This window comes from Cygnus atratus, chromosome 5 (genome assembly GCF_013377495.2).
Source record: "Cygnus atratus isolate AKBS03 ecotype Queensland, Australia chromosome 5, CAtr_DNAZoo_HiC_assembly, whole genome shotgun sequence".
Lineage (NCBI taxonomy): Eukaryota > Metazoa > Chordata > Aves > Anseriformes > Anatidae > Cygnus > Cygnus atratus.
Window position 1 is genome coordinate 42,991,303 of NC_066366.1, and position 20,237 is coordinate 43,011,539.

At 47.0% G+C, this 20,237-nt stretch overlaps 1 protein-coding gene across 5 annotated transcripts in view; it reads left to right on the forward strand.

Moving 5' to 3' along the window:
- ADCK1 (aarF domain containing kinase 1) overlaps positions 1–19,576 on the forward strand; it is an 87,615-nt gene extending 68,039 nt beyond the window's left edge. For all 5 annotated transcript variants that reach the window (XM_035539273.2, XM_035539275.2, XM_050710734.1 and 2 more), the window contains 5 exons: positions 1,760–1,876; positions 13,158–13,307; positions 13,555–13,752; positions 17,140–17,333; positions 18,727–19,576. In XM_035539273.2, coding sequence (XP_035395166.1) covers positions 1,760–1,876; positions 13,158–13,307; positions 13,555–13,752; positions 17,140–17,333; positions 18,727–18,898 — 831 coding nt within the window. In that variant the 3' untranslated portion in view covers positions 18,899–19,576. The remainder of the gene's footprint in view (positions 1–1,759; positions 1,877–13,157; positions 13,308–13,554; positions 13,753–17,139; positions 17,334–18,726) is intronic.
- The last annotated feature ends 661 nt before the right edge of the window (positions 19,577–20,237 follow it).

Below are 20,237 nucleotides of genomic sequence, written 5' to 3' on the forward strand. Positions count from 1 at the left end.
AAGCCACCGAGGCTGCAGAGGGCCAAAGGCCAATGATTTTGCTGAGTGGGCGCTTATCAGAAGTGATGCACCTTGGTGAGCTGCAGCTCTGTTGCAGCTGTAACTAGGATACTGGGAAGTAAATCCCCATGGAGACGGCCAGTCGCCTTCTTGCTGGGTTAAGGAGCTATCATGATATCAATATGTGTAACAATAACAAATGGCTTGAGATGGCTAAATAATGGATCCTCCCGTCTGACCTGCCAATTCAGAGATGTGTTCATCACCCAAAGGCAACGGAAGAATTGGGCTCTGGTATCATTAATTTTCCTAAACACGAAGGAAAGCTGAGAAGTGGATTTTGTGCTGTGAACCTGGTTGAGCTTTTAAAGCCAGAGATAAATTGTTTCCATGCACTAACATTACAGCCAAACATCTGTGAGTAATTAAAAAAATCACTGAAGAATTCATCTGTGAGTGAGAGAGGCATTTCCAAGAGCATAGATGGTGCTTTGTAAGCCCTGTGACTTGCCCCTGTAAATCCTGAGACAAGAATGAGTGTCAACTGAAATGATCTAAGGCAGCAAGGATATGTGAGTCTGGGAAGCACACCACGGAAGCTAGAAGGGCTAGGGGACTGTTAGTTTTGGAGTTGGTTTGTTCCCTTACTAAACTCTGCAAAGAGTGGACTTCCAGATAAGCTGGGAAGGCTGCTGTATTGGGCTTATGTGGCAATGTTTTGGTAGCAGGGGAGCTGCTGGGGTGGCCTGGCCTCTGTGAGAAGAGCCCAGAAACTGCCCCGTGTTAGATAAGAGACAGTTCCAGCTGGCTCCAGGCACGCAGCAGCAGTTCCCCTGCGGCCTGTGGAGAGGCCCCTGGTGGAGCAGGCTGTCCCCCTGCAGCCCATGGGTCCCACATGGAGCAGATCTCCATGCTGCAGCCCGTGGAGGAGCCCCCGGTGGAGCAGGTGGATGTGGCCTGGAGGAGGCTGCGGCCCATGGAGAGGCTGGAAAAGGGGGAGCCAGCCTGAGTGAAGGCTTCTCTTATGCTGCGTCACTGCCTCCCTGTGTGACACAGGGCCTCTTACTTAGACCTCACTCAGCTTGGTTTACTGCAGATTGAATGAAAAGTGCTTTGACATTTTATGCTCGTTACTGTGTCACGTTGGCAATAAGATAGTTAAGGGTCTCCCAGGGTTTCTATGACAAGCTCCTTATTTGTGACACTTGATTTTTCTCCCAGTTTGATTGCAGATGGCCTAAGTACACAGGGTTTGTCAGCTCAAATGCGTCTGTGTTCCAAGGGGCACTGCTGAGATACAATTTATGACGATGGCTTATCATTTTTAGAGCTGCATAAGTGAGCTCTGTACATAGCAAACGAGATGCAGTTCCTGCCTAAAGGAGCCAAGTGGATGATTCAGGAAGTTGCAATAGGTGCTATACAGGCCACTTGTAGGAGCTGCAGAGCAGATAAGAAAGCTATCAAACAGTAATGGGAGAGGGAAGTGGTGAAAATTTTGTAAAGTGGGGCCCGGAGTGTTGCACAAGCAATTTTTCTGCTGCCATTGTATTGGTGTGTTGTCCTTGCACATACTGCTGCTGGCCTGGGGAAGAGGCCTGCAGTGACAATAGTTGCATTTACCTCCCTTGTGTACAGGAAAGAAACAAGGCCTCCCTTCAATCTCTTCCTTTTTCACTCCTTTCCTGGGTTGTGTGTGATATGTTCTCCTTCCTTCCCCAGCCTGTTGTTTGACTTAACCCATCTTCTCTCTTTTCAGGTCCCCAGGATCTACTGGGAGCTCTCAACAAGGCGTGTCCTTCTCATGGAGTTCATGGAAGGGGGGCAGGTGAACGACAGGGCGTACATGGAGAGGAATGGCATTGATGTCAATGAGGTAGCTTCTCAGCCGTTTCTGAACCGGGCATGGTGGGCAATGCAAACCTGATGTTGGACACAAACGCTGACAGAACGGGAAGGGGCAGAAAAGGGAGCACATACAGATATGAACAGAGCAATTAATCTGAAAAATCTTGTTTCTTGTGCTCTTGGGAAAGTATATAATCCCTTTTGGGGAACACTGTCCTGTAGGATTGCACAGCTAGAGATATCTTCAAGGAGACAGATTGCAAGTGATAACCATGCTCTTACATTAAATACACCGATGGCTTGTTCCAAGACGGCAGTTCCTGTTATCCTAAAGGAACAGCTTCAGCCTCTGATCTTTTTTTGTCCCTTGTCTTCCCCTCTCTTTTTTCTGCATTACCTTTCTCTGGGGCAAATGCATGGGATGTAGCCTTTGTAACCCAATAGCTGTGTCTCCTTATAAAGGAGATGTAAATTACAGGCCTTAGGTGATCCTTGTTGCTGGAGTGCTGAAATCTCAGCCATGGTGGTTTGCATAATATTCTGCCGTGTGTTGTTTTGGTCTGCTTTCCAAAATCTCCCTCTTTCTTCTGGATGCAACTGGGTACATTTCTCTTTGCTTCTTGGCCCTATAGTGCTGTGAAGTTTTGCTGCCCTTCATTAAATAGCTGCCAGATTTCATTCCTGGAGAACCTACATTTCCCCGATGAGTGAAATAATTTGTATGTGTGGCATGATGTCGGGAGAGTGCTGGGGATTCTTTGTTGCTAAGAGATTCTTGAGGAAAAGAAGGCATTACTTCCAAGAAGGTCTGAGAATATGCCTGGGGAAAGGGTTTTCAGCCATTCAACAGTGTAAAGCCACCCCTCTCAGTCCGTGAGTGCTGATTGAGGCAGTGCTCTTGTGTTTCCCCTTGTGCCCTATTGATGAGCCTCAAAGCTTCACTTGGTTGATTGGCTGTCAAAGAGGTACAGCATAAAATCAATTGTACTTAATCCGTCCATACACTTAATTCTGAAATCTGAACGCTTCCTCCCTCTCTGCTCTTCTTCCTCTCTGCTCCCTTTCTATCTATGGCAAAATTCATGTGGCATTGGTTAAGACATACCAAAGACCTTTCAGGGAATGGGAAATGTGAGTTTGGTATGCCCCACAAGGAGAGAATGTTATGTGTATCTTCTCAGCTGCCTCCCTAAGTCAGCCTGAGGTCAGCCAAATTACAGGACTGAGGACTGAGCAACCTGCCTTTTTCTCTGCATAGATCACCTCTTCCTCTAGTCTTACACCCAGCAGAAGCCGATGAGACATTTTCTAGTAACTTCTACAGGCAAAAAGACAGGCACCTTGTCACGTGTTTCTCTGCTGAAATACAGGAAAGGAAGTTCAAAGGTTAAAGTAGGTTTTAAGACTCTTTTTCCATTCTAATTGTGATGAACAAGCCAAGGTCAATGGGCAATAGTGAATGACCTTCTCTTCCCAGCAAGATGTCTGGTCCATTTTCATTAAAGGGACTTCTTAAATGACTCACCTGTAGACAATGCAGTCTCTAGTCTTCCACATCTCCATCAGGAAGAATTTGGAACATTTGGGTCACTAGTATTTCTCCTCCCTCCCAGCAAGGGCATCAGAGAGATGTTTGTCAGCTGTTCAGAGGTAGACACAATTCTTTCTCTGTGTCTATTTTGTGCTGATGATCTTTCTTTGTATCTACCAAGGTAAGTGCCTCAATGATGCATCTGGTCTGCAAAGAGCACCATTGTGTGACTCATGAGAACATGATAGCTCATGTACTTTGTTATCAAGAGATTTAAAAAGTCTGGTCCATGGCAGAACACCCAGTCAGCTCCATTCACCCAGACAGAACAACTGGTCAAAAGTGAGTTGTTTCTTTGAGTGAACATGTCTTACATAAGTCCTTTTCTTCTGCTGTATGGGCAGAGGTCAAATCTAGCCCACAGCACTCAGATACAAAACTGAATATTTCTCAATATTCAGTCTTGAAACTGTCAGAAAGGCTTGTTCTGATGCATTAGCAGGAGGACTCTTGAACAATGTTCAGATTTTGAGCAGGGCTTCCTCAAAGTTCTTGGGCAGCAGATCTATTCTGATAGAAGAGACTTAGGATGAAAATTTAGCTCTTATTTTTGTTCATCCACCCCTTTTGAAAGGTTGTTTTGTGACATCTTGGCACAATAGGTTCCATGCAGCAAGGAAACCACATATTTTGCTGGTCTCTAAATGATGTCTAAAATGTAATTAAAAAAAAAAAGTCAACCAACTCTTACTACAGCAAGGTATAAGCCTCAGAAGTTTTGGCAATCTGTCAGGTATATGATGTTACTCAGCTCAGTGGTAAGACTCGACATTTCTGCAGTTTCAGTACCTGTGCTGAGCTGTTCTTTGTCCTTTTTCTCTCTCTGCCCCCCCAAATTAATGATTAGCTTTTACTGATTGCCAATAAAGTAGTCAAAGGAGGGGATACCAAGACCCTCAGAAGCATGCGATGGGGAATAAGGGTCTGTTGTTATGGCCACAGCGAGATGGTAGGAGCCACGCACACCCCAGACCACTTCTCTGGTGAGGTGCAGCAGATGGTGACAAATACAACCTGGGTCCATTATCAGCTGCTGCTGTTGATGCCATGGGTAAGGAGCTTCATGGCATGGTGGCAAAGTGAACAAAAGGCAGTAGGCACTGAAAGGAGCATGAGGAGGGGGTGGCAACAAAGGTTTCAAAAGTATGATGTGACTTAGGCAGCAGTTCTGGCTTTTAAGAGATGCATTAGCTCCCTATAAATCCCCTCAATCTATCTATCTATCAACTCCGCTATCATCTTACTCCATTTTGTTTTACTGGGCAGAGGAAGACGAGTCTTCACTAAGCAGGATTTCTCTTGTGTGACAACGCACCCTTGAAAAGCAAGCTGAGCCTCTCTCCTCTAAATGGAAAGGATCCCTGAGGTGAAAGCTCGCTTCAAACCAGGTTACTGACATTTACTTAATACCGTCTGTAGCAGGATTATCATTAAAGCTGCCCAAAAGCACATTAATCTCTCTGGATCCGTCCAAGCGCTGGACTGTAATGGCATTTAATCAGAGAAGGCTTTGATTTCTAAAGACAAGTGCAAACACTGAAATATCTGCCTGTGGAACAGTTACTGATTCATGTGTAAGTGTAGCCGAGGATGAGAATGCAGCTAGGATATTGACAATGGGAGGGAAGCCTGGAGAAGGGAGTTATGAGGGAACGAGCTGGTGTGAATTTTGAGGGAAGACCAGGGTTAAGAAAGGGGCCACTTGGAAACTGGGTTGTTCCTGTTTCAAGACACAACAGCAGTTACATTCTTGCTTGGGAAGACACATTTGGAGATGCTGGGTAGAGCAGAGAAGGGAGGAAAAATATAGACTGAGGGGCTCTCAAGTTGTTTGTAGCATACAAAGGAGGAAAGGAAGGCTGCTTAGAGCAAGGACTTCTAAGGAAGACCTCAGATGGCACACACGCCCCCTTTGCACCTATTCTGATTTTAACTGATCCATTTAGAGAGACCATGTCCATATACAAATCTTGACATTCTCTATGGTCTGCTGCATAGGTCCTCCTTGTCCTTCCTTGTAGGTGCTCTGACTATGTCCACAGAGGCTGCTGGATCAGCGGGCTATGGGAGCTGTGGAGCTTAGAGATGTGCTTGTGCTACATGCTGTATTGCCTCCAAGTAACCAGCCAGTACTGGCAGGCAAGTGGAGAGCTCTCCATGATTGCCGTGGTTTGTGTTTGAGTCAGGAAAGGAAATGGTGCTGTGTGCTTCAGCTCACTGAGTGCCTGGTCATGGGCCGTGGATGATTCAGAAGTCAGTGAAATGTTTTGTCCAGCTGAGAAGTGAAAGCAAACAGCTAAGATACTTAAGATGAGCTACTGTGTGCAATTATTGCCATCTGTCACTTCATCCTATTGTGGCTTTTTGCTTCCTTCTGCTACTAAATGGAATCCTCACTGCAATGATATCTCTTAGCTCAATAAAGAGCTCAGCTACCTTCTGATGGTTGACAGCTTTGCAACCTGAAATATGCTTTCAGTGTGGGATTTACCATTCTGCCAAGAGCCAGGAGCCGCTGACTTGGGGCTGCTAAAATTTAAATGGGATTTCCCAGGGTGGAATCCTTTTGTCAGTGCAAGTATGGAAACCTCTCATGTCTCAAGTATTTGTGCTTATAAAACTCAAGTGTTAGACGAAATGGAGCATGGAGTTCCTGGGGAAAATGGTTATTCTTGCTCTTGGCACCTGCTGATTTAGTCTGGGGAGAGGTTTCCTTACAGATTCTCCTACATTTCTTCTTGCCTGAAGCTTAATGACAGTTCACAAGGCACTGGTAAACAAGGATGGTGACCTCCAGCATTTCCAGCTTCTGAACTATGCAAAGACACCACATAAAGAGTTAAATAACACACAAACCCTTCTCTTACTGAAAGTCAGTCTCAAGCGTAAGTGTGAATCAATTGCTCAAGAGTCTCAGCAAGATGCTTTACGTTAAATCCAAGGAAATACAACAACATATAAAGCCAAGGGAAAATGATCCCCCTGTCCATTTCAGGTCTGACAGAGATGCAAATAACAATTAAATGAACAACAACTGGTCTTCTCTGTAGAAACTTACTAAGCTAGCCCCTCAGTTCCCTGGCTAGTTAAGTCAGAATATTTCTTCCCATTTAAATGCAGTAGAATGAGCAGGAAAATAATTTCCTCAGTTCCCAAGAGAGAGTATGGGGCATGCTAGGAGTACACTCTGGAAGCCCTAAAAGCTACTCCCAAATCCTAATGACATCTTATGTGTCCAGATATCACTTTGCTGTGTTGCTAGATCAGTAGATAGCAATAGTGCTACGTTACAGAGCACTGTGTTTTGATCCTCACAACTGCATCATAGAGGACAAAGTGTGAAATTGGATCTCTTGTGTGTGACCATCCTAATTTTCTATGGACAAGAGCCATTTCAGAGCAGAGACATACAGCAGGCTTCAGATTGTGGCTCTTCTCAGTCCACACCCTTTGCTAATTTGACACCAGTTTAATTGGGCAGGATTGTACTAGCAGGATTAAGCAAACCCTTAGACGATGGCCATAATAACAACTGCAGAAGAAAGCAAAAACCCAATACACTCTTCAATCCAATTAACCTTCGATTAAGGTTCCAAAATCAATGCTATTCTTTTGGCCTGAGGAGCTAATATTGAGCCCTGAGAAATGAGCTGCACAACGACCTTTACTTTTAATGAGATCAATAGAAGTTAGTGTCGCCATGTCTTAAAATAATTGGCAAATATTACAGCCAAATTAAGGCTGGAGACTAGTATCTGCTCCTGATCTAAAGAGACAGTCACAAATGGAGGTGGGACAAGAAAAGATAGTGCCCTATCAGGCAGTTTCATCTGGGTCTTATTAGAGGCAGGCAATGAGATCAGCTCTACAATGACCATGCACAGGATTTTTTTCTTTGCCCTTCTTCTTTGTGTCAGTTGGAGGCATGTAGCCAGGACTGCTGCAGATTACTCAGGAGGCCAGGAAAGTATCAGTCACTCTTCCTGGATAACTCTGGGCAGTTTTTTACATTGCAGCTACCAGTGAACATGGTATATCTGCCATCTGGTTGCTAAAGGAGTATTCATAGGCTCAAATTTGCACTCACTCATTTCTTTCTTGCTAACTAGGCATATCGGCCTGGTGTTTGTAAGGGTTTTTATTTGTGATGGGCTTTCCAGTGTTTTGTTAATATCAGGTGGTTCTGTCAGCTGGGCATGCTGTCTTGTTAAGAGGTGGGTTGTATATACAAAAAGAAACACATCACTGCTGTTACCTGTGCTATGGCTTGGGGTCCTCTGAATTAGATGACAAAAATGCAGTAGGCGTACTTGATACACTGGATATGAGTCAGATAAATAGAAAGGGTGGGGATTGGTAGGGAAGTTGCAAAGTAGGTGAGAGACTGATAGAGACAATGGTAATGAGAGAAATTATCACAGTGGAGTTTTTCGAGGTTTGCTCTTCAAACCGATCTTAATAATTTCAGTAATGACCTTGACACAAACAGAACTTTGTGGAAGAGGTTATGAATGGCACCAGTTTGGGGTGTTTTGTCATTGTAGAGGAGGGTTAAAGTAGCAATAGCACCTGGTGGCCTTGAGGACTGGAGTGATAGAAAGGCATAAAAATGAGAAATACCAAGTGAAAAGCCATACGCTTAAAAGCTAATGAGAAGAGTTTCTTAAATATGCTGGGAGTTTATCAGAGGGAAGTGAATGGAGTCGAATCCTGCTGGACGCTGGTCACTAGTGGTGTCCCCCAGGGCTCAGTATCGGGGCCAGTTCTCTTCAATATCTTTATCAATGATCTGGACAAGGGGATCAAGTGCACCCTCGGTAAGTTTGCAGACAGCACCAAGTCAGGTGTGAGTAACCTCCTACCTGCTCAAAGGTAGGAGGGCTCTGCAGAGGGATCTGGATATGGGACAGCCTGACCGATGGGCTGAGGCTACCTGTAGGAGGTTAAACAAGGCTCAGTGCCGGGTCCTGCACTCAGGACACAACAACCCCATGCAGCACTACAGGCTGGGGGAAGAGGGGCTGGAAAGCTGCCGGGTGGAACAGGACTGGGGGATACTGGTTGATAGGCAGCTGAATATGAGCCAGCAGTGTGCTCAGGTGGCCAAGAAGGCCAACAGCATCCTGGCTTGTATCAGAAGCAGTGTGGCCAGAAGGACTGGGGAAGTGATTGTCCCCCTGTACTCGGCCCTGGTGTGGCCGCACCTTGAGTACTGTGTTCAGCTTTGGGCTCCTCATTACTAGAAGGACATCGAGGTGCTCGAGCGAGTCCAGAGAAGTGCAACGAAGCTGGTGAAGGGTCTAGAAGACAGGTCTTACGGGGAGCAGCTGAGGGAACTGGGGTTGTTTAGCCTAGAGAAAAGGAGGCTCAGAGGAGACCTTACCATGCTGTACAGTTACCTTAAAGGAGGCTATAGCAAGCATTTTTATATCCTGTAAGCATTTTTTTCAATATTAAAATATTGGGTTGAAAATGTGTAGTTTGCCTTAGACAGTGTCATGGTCATGTCATATCATGTGGCAATGGCAGGTTGCTATTTGTGTTGGCTGGTGAGGACACGGGCTTTCTTGGTGGCCATAGTCATCACGTTCTGCTGCAGCACAGACAGACAAATTGAACTTCTTTTTGGCAATAACACACCTTCTGGCAATAGGCAAGGATGTGCCTCTGGCCAAAGCCCGAGTCTGGTGTCAATCTGACATACCAAGCTCAAATCTGCTTGCTGACTGGCATGTTTTTTTTAATTTTTTCTTATAATGCCTAAATTATCCTATTCTTGATTATACCTGCTTCTACCTAGTTATATTTCTTGTAGCACATTCAGTGCTACAAGTGCCTCTTTCCTTGGTATTCAAACCTTTTAAAATTGATAGACTGTCTCTTCTCTGGTATTCTTTAGCCAACTCCAGAACCTTCAGCTCTTTTAATCTTTTTTCCTAAGTAAATTCCTCCTGCATCCTGCTCATTTATTTGCTTTTTCTAAACTCACTCCGTGTTGTCTGCATCTCTCTTAATGAGGTGTCTTGAAGTGAATGCAGGATTCCAAGGATGATCATTATTATTTTTTTTACCATGCGCAGCAGAACAGTGCTGGGAGACCCTGGTAATCATAAGGACCTTGTGTTGGATGATAAACAGGGAAAGGAATGATGACCTCACCGTGTCATAACAAAATGCCTGTGTGTTTACTTTGGTCTTTGCTTCTGTAAATCATTGCAACCTTTTGTCTAATTTGCTATGCACCTTCACCCCAAGGTCTTACACAGCCTGAACGCATGCTGAATTCCTCTCTTCCCCTGAGTAGAGGTTTTCACATGTTTGTTTTCTCATTTCACCTAACTGCATTCTTCCAGAGTGAATTCTTTGTAAGTTATTTGTCCAGTGGTATTTTCAGTAAGGATGCACTGAAGGCCAGTAGTGATGGGGCACTGTACTGGATAAAGCAAAACAGGGGTCAGCATCTATGGGAAGTTTGGTGGCATAGATGACAGGTTCTTCCAATTGCTTTTCCACAAGAGTTTTAAAAACCTTATTCCCACGAATATTCAAAAAGCACACTGTGTTGTTGGCTGATGATTAATGTGGAAAATCATGCACTGCTGTTAGTCTTCCCTGACCAGGGGAGCCTGTATACACTCCAAGCACCAAGACAAACTGGTCCCCTAGGGCTCCCTTTCTGTGAATCTCTCTTGAAACTGCTTAAAGGGTGTCAATAGAAGATGAGTGCTTCAGAGTTTAGGGGAGTTCACTCCAGGCAAATTACTGGGAATCATTGCCGGTAGTCACTGAGGTCTCAGAGAGAGAAACTCAAAAAGCAAGCACACGTGGAACAACAGACCTACAGTTATCCATGCACGATCAAACACTTATTGACATATACTTTTTCTGATACCAAGAAATCATATTTTTGCTAATATACAGGCACAGAACTGTACCAAACATATGTACCAAACCTGCTCCCCAGGTTGTAGATGCATAGGTCTTTTGCATAGCCTTGTATCTCATCCAGAGAGCAAGCTGTGTCAGTGGAGGTACTTGTCACTGCTCACTGCTGTGTGTAATGATGATGCGAGTGCCTAGGAAAAAGATGAAAACTTGAAGAAGGAATATATTTACCTTTATTTTTAGTTTTCCTTTTCCTGTCCTGGTCCCCTTTCTCTGGCCCCTTTGAGATGTAGAGCTAGAAAGCTGGGAAACTGAGAAAAACAGAATTCAATTTTTACATTACTTTTTCTTTTTTTTCCCTCTGAACGATTAGTGAAAGTCTTTTTGTACTAAGTTTAAGAATCCTATAATAATAGCCACGTTTCAGTACTTCAGCAGGTGCACGTTAGATAACTGTGTACAGAAAATGAAGTTATGTAAGTAAAAAAACTTAAAGCATTGGACATATGACACATCTGTACCAAAGGTCCTATATATAGTATATGTGTCTTTGAAGACTCATGGAGCTATATTGCAATTAATGTATGTAAAGGTGTCATGGTTATTTCTTAACTTTTTGCTCTAGAAACATGAATTCCTTTTGTCTGAATTATAATGATGGGTCACCATTTTTATTTTATACTCTAATTTCTAGAAATATAGCCTTCCTTTTTGTTTAGAACTCAACAGCATTGATGCTTTCTATCTTAATTTCTCTTCAATTTTAGAGGTATGTCAGCAGACAAAAATACGCTAAAATACTTCAGTGTGCAGCTCCATCTCTTACTCTAAGTAAATTTATTTTTTTCAAAGGTAAAGACTGTTTTATTTTATCGTAAATCCCTGTGACATATTTTCTGTATGCTAACTAAATTGTACAGAATGCTTTCCTCTCTCTTAAAGAAGCTGTAAAGTTTAGTTTCAGAGCATTAGCTACTGGAAATATTCAAGGCTGTACTCTGGTGAAATAAATATAAGTATGGCAGAGAAGGGAGACGGGATGGGGAAGTAAAGGTTGTCTTGTACCCATGACCCAGCCCGTGGGTCTGAGCAGGGCTGTGACCCCTCTAAGGTGACCCATGGTAAGGTGGGAAGATGAATCCCAAGCTTCTGTTCTGTTGTGTCTTGGGCTGTAAAAGGCTATGACCACAGATAGTAACCTGTCTGCTGTTGGTGGCTGAAGAGAGGACACCTGCCCTGCACCTGCAGCAGTCATGATGTCCAAGTCCACTTCTCCTGGTGTGCAGGTCCCTGGGAGTCTGCATGAGTGAATGATTAGCTCAGGACAGACTGTCTGGCACATCCTTGGACTGCAAGGTTCTACTTACCCTTTCTAGGATGTCAGAACACCTGGTACTTCGGACTTACCAAATTTTACAGCTAAAGCACCTGCATGGGTGATTTGGCATGGGGGCTGCATCCCCATGATTCAGTAGTCGCTCCAGGTCCCACCTGAGGGAAGGAGGGTTGTCCTACCTGGTTCTACAGCTGTCCCTGTTGGTGTGCTGCAGGCAGGGTTCCCATGCTTCCTCCTCACTTGTGGTTACTTGGGCATTGCTCATCAGGATGCTGTTCTACACTTGGCTGCTCTGCTTCCAGCTGCTCCCCTGGGCTCTTGGTGGCTCAGCCAGGCCTGGAGCTCCGCATGCCCTGTCCTGATGCAGTAGCGTGGCATTGTTCTGTGGCTTCCTAAACAGCCACTGCGCTCCTCTCAGAGGTGGCTGCATTTCATACGTGGGTAAAGCAAGCCCTTTCCTTGCTGTCAGGTTTTCTGCAGGACAAGCTGTCGTTAGTATAACCATTACCTCTTCCGCCACCTCCGCTTGTGGGGACAGCTGCCTGTTTGCTGCTTACATCGTGTGTCTGCTTGAAATCATTTGTAACGATTGACTTTTAATTGTCTTTTAATTGCTTGTTCAGCACTCTGCTGTGGAGCACTGTGCCACTTTCTGATGGCAGGGAGGACCAGCAGTGGGATGTCAGGGTGAGAGGTTGCTGTGCTGGTGTGGTGAGGGATTGATCTGAGGTCCTGGGGATGTTCACTAGCTCCTAGGAGATTTTAACTGTAATAACATCTCTGGGTGATGAGAAGCAGTGGCATGGAGGGACACGGCAATGACAGGATGATTTAAACAGCTTTTCTGTGCTGCTTCATCTTCATAGACATCGTAAATCTGATTAGTGTGGGACTGAGGAAAGAAAGGGGGAAAGTAGGAGACAGTGTGGTGGAGGGAGGGCAGAGGGAGCCTGCGTTCATTCCGGTAAGCAGACAGACAGGCTGATCCTCTCCCACCTCTTCTCCACTGGGCCCTGCTGTCATCCATTGAAGGAAACACCTGAGTCTTCATACAAGTGGCATTCCACCCACCCCAGCAGCTTCTTCAATACCTTCCCTGTCAAGGACTGTCTGCCACTATCTGCTGTCTCATTTTCCTCCTCCTTACCAGAAACCCTATTTTTCCCCACAGGACCAGAAACCTCATTCCTACCCATTCCTAACCCACATTCCTACCACATTCCTACCCTTTTTCATGCTAGATAAATATTCTCAAATAACGCCTAACCCTGCAAACATCTTCGTGATACCCCCTGCGTGGATCCTTCCCTGTGCAGCAGACACCAGCAGCCGTACCGTGCATTTGTCAGCATGAGGGGTCCCCGAGCTCTGTGTGGGCACGTTGGCATGTGCCAGCCCCTTGCTCCCCGCAGTGCTGGCACACAGGGGCTGCCTCCCCTCCCTGGCACGCACCCTGCTGGGGGTGGCAGTGTGTGACCAGCTCCTCTCTCCTTACAGATCTCTCGCAACCTGGGGAAACTCTACAGTGAAATGATCTTCGTGAATGGCTTTGTCCACTGTGACCCGCATCCAGGCAATGTGCTGGTGAAGAAGTGCCCAGCCTCTGGCAAGGCCCACATCATCCTCCTGGACCATGGGCTCTACCAGGTACGTAACTGGGGGGGGCTTCCAAGGCCCTGCGAGCTGCCCGTGGGTGTCAGGCTGGAAGAGCGTACCCAGCTGCAGCCTTGCTCCTCGACGCCCATATGAATATGTTTTTCCTATTACTCCCATAACCCTCCAAGGAAATTTCCTGACTCTGAAGTGGGGGATAGGGCATGGCTGGGGGGCACAAGGCTTTCCTCCTTGTTCCCTGCCCTCTGTGAACTTCTGAGGGCTGTGTCTCCCTCCCCAGGTGCTGAGCGAGTCGTTCCGCATGGACTACTGCCGCCTTTGGCAGGCCCTTATCAAGGCCGATATGAAGAGGGTGCAGAAGTACAGCCGGCGGCTTGGGGCGGGGGATTTGTACCCGCTCTTTGCCTGCATGCTCACCGCCAGGTCCTGGGAGTCTGTCAACAGGGGCATTGACCGGTCGCCAGTCTCAGCCAGCGAGGTAGGACCTGTGTGCCCTCCCCTACTGCCTGTCCTCCTTCTTCTCAGGTACCTTCCCTGTTCTAACCACTTGTATTGCTGATACCAGAGTGATACTGGGCAGCCCCTGGCAGCTCCATAGCAAATTCTGCATTGACAGCTGAGCTAGAATAAGCCAGGAATCCTTCTATACCATGTGTTATAGTGGCTAAACTTAATGTCCCAGTTTTACTTGTCATGGGCTGCTTAAATTTTGTATAATATTTTAATGGCTAAGTGTTCACCAGTTCTGGCAGGAGAAACATTTGTAGATCAGCCTTTTCTTAAAATGAAAAGAAGTGTTTAATGCAGCTGTGCAGGGAACCAGCGAGGAGGATAGGGTGAGGTAGAGGAGACATAAAGGCCTAGTGGGAAGATATGAGAAGGATAATGCATTATCACTATTCATGTAAATGACTATCAGCACTGATACAAACTCCTAAAAACCCTCGGAAATTACCTCCCAATCAGAAACCCTATTAACTTGGAGTCAAGGTTGCTTAACTGCAGATTCTGTCAACTCAATCACTACAAATCTAGGAAATTGCCACTTACATTCTCCCTGCTTTCCTATCCACACATGCTGGGATCCTTCTCACGCCTGCTAGCACTCCTGACACGCACACATTGCCTTAAGAATAGTAGCAGCCCCTGCCAGCTGTGCTTTTTTTAGAGGTGAGCCTATAGTGATGTGATTTCAGGAAATGGACCAGAATCTGTAGGGAGAAACATGTTGTATCCTATGGTTTGTTCTTATCTGCACACATTTGTAGTAGATAGAATGAAATTAATTTAACTAGCATTAAAATATCGTTCTGTGAAATCCTCTCCTGGAAATTCCTTGGGGTTGGTGTTTCGTTTTGATGGATGGGGTTGAATTTGCTGTACTGGCTTGCCATTACCCACAGCAATGAGTAGGTCAGATACCTTGGGTAATGGAACCCCCCCAGTAATTTGATCACTTCCTACCTGAGTTAATCTTCCGCATATCAGAAATAATATAATGACTGTTTACCAGATCTGTGCTTGATCTGCTGAGTTCTGGAGTTGGTAGCTCCAGAAGAAAATTCAGACACCACATTGAATCTACACAGAGCTGGCTCCAGTGCTATAAGGCCAGTGTTGAATCTGAGCTAATAAGTGATGTTTGTCCTAAGCTGGCTTGTGTAAGTTATGCAGAGATGTGACTGTGGCTGCACGGTGCACTGTGTGGGCTAATGAACTTTGTCAGAGCCGAATTGCTTGTATGGAGCCAACTCTGTTGTCTTGGCCTATATGACACAATTAATGCTGAAACTGGATAATCCTGCAGCAGATAATGGGGAGCTGAGCAGATTTACTGTGACATTAGGAAATGAGCTGCTGTTTGCCCTTAGTTTAGAGGTGAATTGGAAAGATCGTATCAGCAGAAAGAGCCAAGTGCCCCTGTAGGCAGGTGCCATCAGCATAGAGCTCGGGTGGATGTGCTTGAGGATGGATTGACAGCAGAGTGGTCTGAGAGACAAGTAAACCCTCCTGATACAACATCTTAGCTGTCGTGTGCTATGTCCAGTCTGGGGCACTGCCTCCTGAGAAAGGTTTGATGAAAGTGGGAAGAGGCCAGTGGGAAGCTGATGGTCAAGCAGGTGCAACTCATGAGCTAAGTCTGAGCAAGCTAGGGCAGAAAAAGTCCAGAGAAGTGCAGGTTGAGGGAAGATGTAAGTGTGATTTTCAAATCTGGTAAAGACAGATTGCAAACAGGACAAGAAATAATGGGTTTAAAGTTCAGCTAAGGAGATTTTGGTAATAACACGAGTAAAGCAGGATCTAATGACAAGGCTAGAGAGACGCTGGTGTGGATGGTCTGGGGAGGATGCGGGTCACATCACTGAAGGGTTTTAAGAGCAGGCTAGGCAAACTTGTGAGGGTTGCCATAGGTGTAGTTGTTCCTGCCTTGAGCCAAGGCCAGGCAGCTGACCGCCCAGGGTGGCTGCTAGCCTTATCTCATCAGCTTTTATGTTTGTGTTTTGTTGCATCCTGCAGCAGCCTCTGCGATTGCAGCCAAGGGGCTTTTCTCAGTTCCTGTGGCATAGCTCATTTCTTCCTCCGTGCACAGGCTTCACCCTTCACAGAAAATGACAGTTCTGATGACAGATCTTGTGGTTCCTTTGTGATGTGTACAAACAGCTGGAGCTAAAAATAAAAAGAAAAGGAATAGAAAAGAAAACCTATGCGTGGAAAATAAAGTAGCCTCTGCAGTGATGCTGGCAAGGATGAGAGATAAGAATATCAGGAAGGAATTTTCTGCCAACAAATACTGGAACAAAACATTTAACATTTAGGAGAGCTAGGCATCTTCTTGCTAAGATTTGTGTGTGAGATTGGTGATGGAGGCAGGACAGAAAGATTTATGTGTCGACACCAAAGCAACCATGATGCTGTGTAAGCTGGATACACCTCTGACCATCACGGCCTGCACACGAGATTTGTGTGGGTCTTTTCCTCTGTAATAAGTCTGAAGTTCACAAAGGGTGGGTGTCACATCCCGTATCGTGAAATATAGACCTGCCATCCCTCATTCCACAGAAGAGAAGGTTTTAGAGCTGTCCTTTCCCCCACAAAGGAGCCTCACTCTCTGTAAGAAGTCATTTACTTCCCTTTGCATGTGTCCTGCTGGTTTCTGGAGGCTGCAGGTGTCCCAGGGACTTTTTTTTTTTTTTGATTTCTTGATACGGGTCTAGATGGACCTATAGTCTGACACAGATGACAGTTCTGTGGTCTTTTGGGTTAGCATGAAGGTCTGCATAATGCTTTCACGCCTCCACTGAGCTGTGTTGAGGACAGGGGACTAAGCTAAGCTTTGGAAAGAGCTCCATCAGTATATCATGAAGCCATCAGTTGCACGGGACAGCAAAATGCACATGGTGAGGAGCAGCCTGGTTGTCCTTGCAGCATGCCCGACTTCCCAAGCAGTCCTGTGGTACTTGCAGCGCTGCCAGCATTGGGTCTGCTGAGGTGACACTCAGTCAGAAAGCTGCAAGGGCAGTAATGAAACATTGGTGTGGTCTGCCTGGGCCAAGAACTGAGATAGCAACAAACGCCCTGCTCTCCTGAGAGGCTGTTAATGCTGCCAGTAAGGTGAAGGGGCCTTACCTCACTGAAGGGCAGGTGGAATGTAGCAAGAGTGATCTGTGCCTATGTAATGAGTGCTTGGGACAGCCAGCTGCCTGCTGCAAAACAGCAGGAAGAGCTCTTCAGCACCTGGCCGAGAGTCATGGTCTGGCAAAACGCTGTCTCCTCCTGCCAAATCTCAGCTGCGTCTGGACAGGGGTTTCCCGTGCACTCTCAGCTTCTCTCTCCTTTCTTTCTGACATGACCTGGCTGACTGCAGGATGTGGAGATCCGGTCCAATGCTGCTGCTTACCTACCCCAGATCACCCAGCTCCTCAACAACGTCCCCCGCCAGATGCTGCTGCTGCTGAAGACCAACGACCTGCTAAGGGGGATTGAGTCAGCCCTGCACACACGGGCCAGTGCCAGCTCCTTCCTCAACATGTCTCGCTGCTGCATCAGAGCTGTTTCCACGTGAGTTTCCTCTCCAGGCACCGGGGTCCAGACATGGAGCAGCCTCCAGATATGGAGGGCTGGCTGCTCCCTAGGGGCCGGGAGCCAGCAGGCCAAGGACCAGTCCTGAGCAAGGCAAGCAGGACAGACCCTGTGATGCTGGCCGGGTTCAACCAAAAGTCTGTATCATAATGCAACATCACGGGGATAAGGCAGGTCCAGGGGCAAACAAGGAAGGTGACCTACAGAGCAGGCCTAGTAGTTGCCAGACAGATCCTTAGGGACAGGACAGGGCTGAGGTTAAGCCAGGAGGTTCACACCTAGCTTAGGGGCCCTCAGAGCAGGGCGTGAGCTGGAGACCAGTACTCCTCCAGTACTAGGCACGCACTGAAAACCTTCAGCTTAAATAATGCTCCTGGGCCTATAAGCAGAGAGTGTGGAGGAGGCCCCAGGCTAGCCAGAGCCATGAAGGCATATTAGGGCCCTCCACTCAGGGCCCTGACAAGGCCTGACTTGGATCTTGACCTCTTACCCTTAGCAATGGACCCCTCCCACTCATTAGAGCATCTGCTGAGGTCTGACCCCTGCTCAGTTATACACCTTAGCCTCTTTCTGTGCTGTTCCTGCTCCCATCAGCCTCTCCACAGGGCAGCTGTGTCACCCTGCAGCTGGGGACAGGGATGGGGGTGCAGCCGTAGGATAAGGTTTTAGGGTTTGGCCCTGTAATCCAGAAGAGGGGACAGGGCCCATTACAGACATCAACACTGGGAAGTATTTGTGGGTAGGAAAGATCAGCAAGTTCACTGCTGCCTGCTTCTGCAAGGTGTTGGGGCTGACTGTGAAGATCAGGCTGGTGTTTAGAACCCAAGAACAGGAATCAGGCAGCTGATTTCCACCCGTGAGTCAATTCACTTCCCCTACCTCACATTCCTCCTCCTTGCAGAAGAAATAACGTATTTGTCTGAATGATGAGGGAAATGCAAGGCCCAGTTACCCTTTGCTTCTAGTGAAAGGTGGAGAATTATTTTTCGGAATCAGTGTGTCAGGATTGTTGGACTCCTGTGAATGTACTACCAGGAAAGGCTACAGGGGTGTGCACCTGCGCCTGTGAGCTGAAGTGAAGCTGGGCACAGAAGCAGATTTTGCCGTAGCCCAGGCTCACTACATGCATCGGGAAGGGAACTGGGCTCGCACAGGGGCAGGCTGTCTCTTCTGCCAGATTTGTGCCAGAAAGGGAGTCCCCAGCTCCTCAGGAGCATCTACTTGGATAAACCCCCTACTCCAGGGGGTGATTCTCCAGGGGCGGGAGTCACCTCCCCTGGGGAGTGTTGGTTGTACTGGAGCTGCAGGACAGGCTGCCTTCCTGTCGGGCTGCGTCCTGCCGGAGCTAACACGGCTGTTTCTCTCGTTCTAGGTATCAGAGGAGCAAGAGTCACTCACTTTACAGGAGGGTCCAGATCTCACTCACAGAAGGACTGAGCCTGTGGCAGATCAACTTGTATGAACTCTTCCTGTGGCTGAAGGGGTCCCGGCTGGGGAACTGGGTCCTTTGTCTCCTGAGCTGGATGCACCATTCCACATACTGACAAGAGCTGGTGGGAGAGGCCTGCCTGTTCCCTCTCTCACTTCTGCTCTCCACGGCACATTTGCCTTTCTGACTGTTTCTGTCTATCCTGTGGGCTATTTTTGGGTCTTGTTCCTTGTTACATGCTGCACTGTTCTTGCATGTTACAGCATTAGCTTTCTCTGTGGCAGCAAGAGGTGGATTAGGTACCAGGGCTCTGCTGATTTGTGGGTTAGGAAAGGGAGGTGTGGGATACTGTGTGTCAAGAAGGGCATGGTACTTTCTCTCCCCGTTTGAACAGGGGAAATTCCACACAGATTCCAGTGAAACTGCCTTGGAAGCAAAAGCCTTTCCTAGGCTCTTTCTTAAACAATCCTAAAAAATTTAAGAGAATCACAGCCCTGCCTAGAATACCCCAAAACATTTGTCTGACCCTCAGAGAAAGCTGGTACATCCCTTAAAAAATCCGATAGGGTTTATGTTAGTTATTGCAGAGTCTCCCTGCAAGTGCCTGTGTGTTTCTGGACTTTCCCAGTCCCATTTCTTTGCAGTTGAAGTGGGGGAAGGGGACAGTGGTCCTGCTTCTTTTCTGGGATTCAGGGAAGGCAGGAAGGATGACGACTCAGGGCTCTGAAACTGCCGGTAATGTATGTGTACTGTACAGCGCTGCCACACAGCAAAATAAATGTGTTGCATCAAAGACATTTGTGGGAGGGATGCTGGCTGTACACTCAGGGTGATGTTGTGGCCTCTGACCTCTGTCCTGTTCCCGTTTCTCCATGGAGTGAGTGATGGCAGGCAGTGCTTGTTAACTCCCTGCAAGTCAGATGAAATGCCATCTGGCTCTGTCCTCTGCTCAAGAGGTTTGTTCCACAGCTGGGTCCTCTGGTGCTGTGTCAGATGTGTTGGGATGGGATGGGGTGTCGTTCTCCTGGGAGGGCACACCACTCCTTGCCGCCCAGATCCCTGCTGAGCCTGCCTCCTCCCTGGCTGCAGGAGCGCGCTGCAGCACATCTATGAGGCGTCATCAACCCCGTGTTGCACATCGAGCATTTTGCCTCGTCCCTGCCCGTGACATTTCACTGGTCCTGCCTCAGATGGAAACCTGCCACTTGCTCAGTGGTGCAAGTGACAGGTCTGATGGGTCTGACTCTGCAGCTATGGGATGGCTACTAAGAAGCCTTGCCCAGAGGCCTCTCTTATGCCAGATGTATTTGGGATCCTGGGAGACATCCCTGCTGCTTTTGAGGATTCCCACAGGCAGCAAGGTGGAGGTGACTGCTGAGATCATTTCAGCTTTTTTATAAATGGTCTTGGTGAAAAGTGGCTTACATGCAGGGCACAAAGGATGGGGTGGGAAC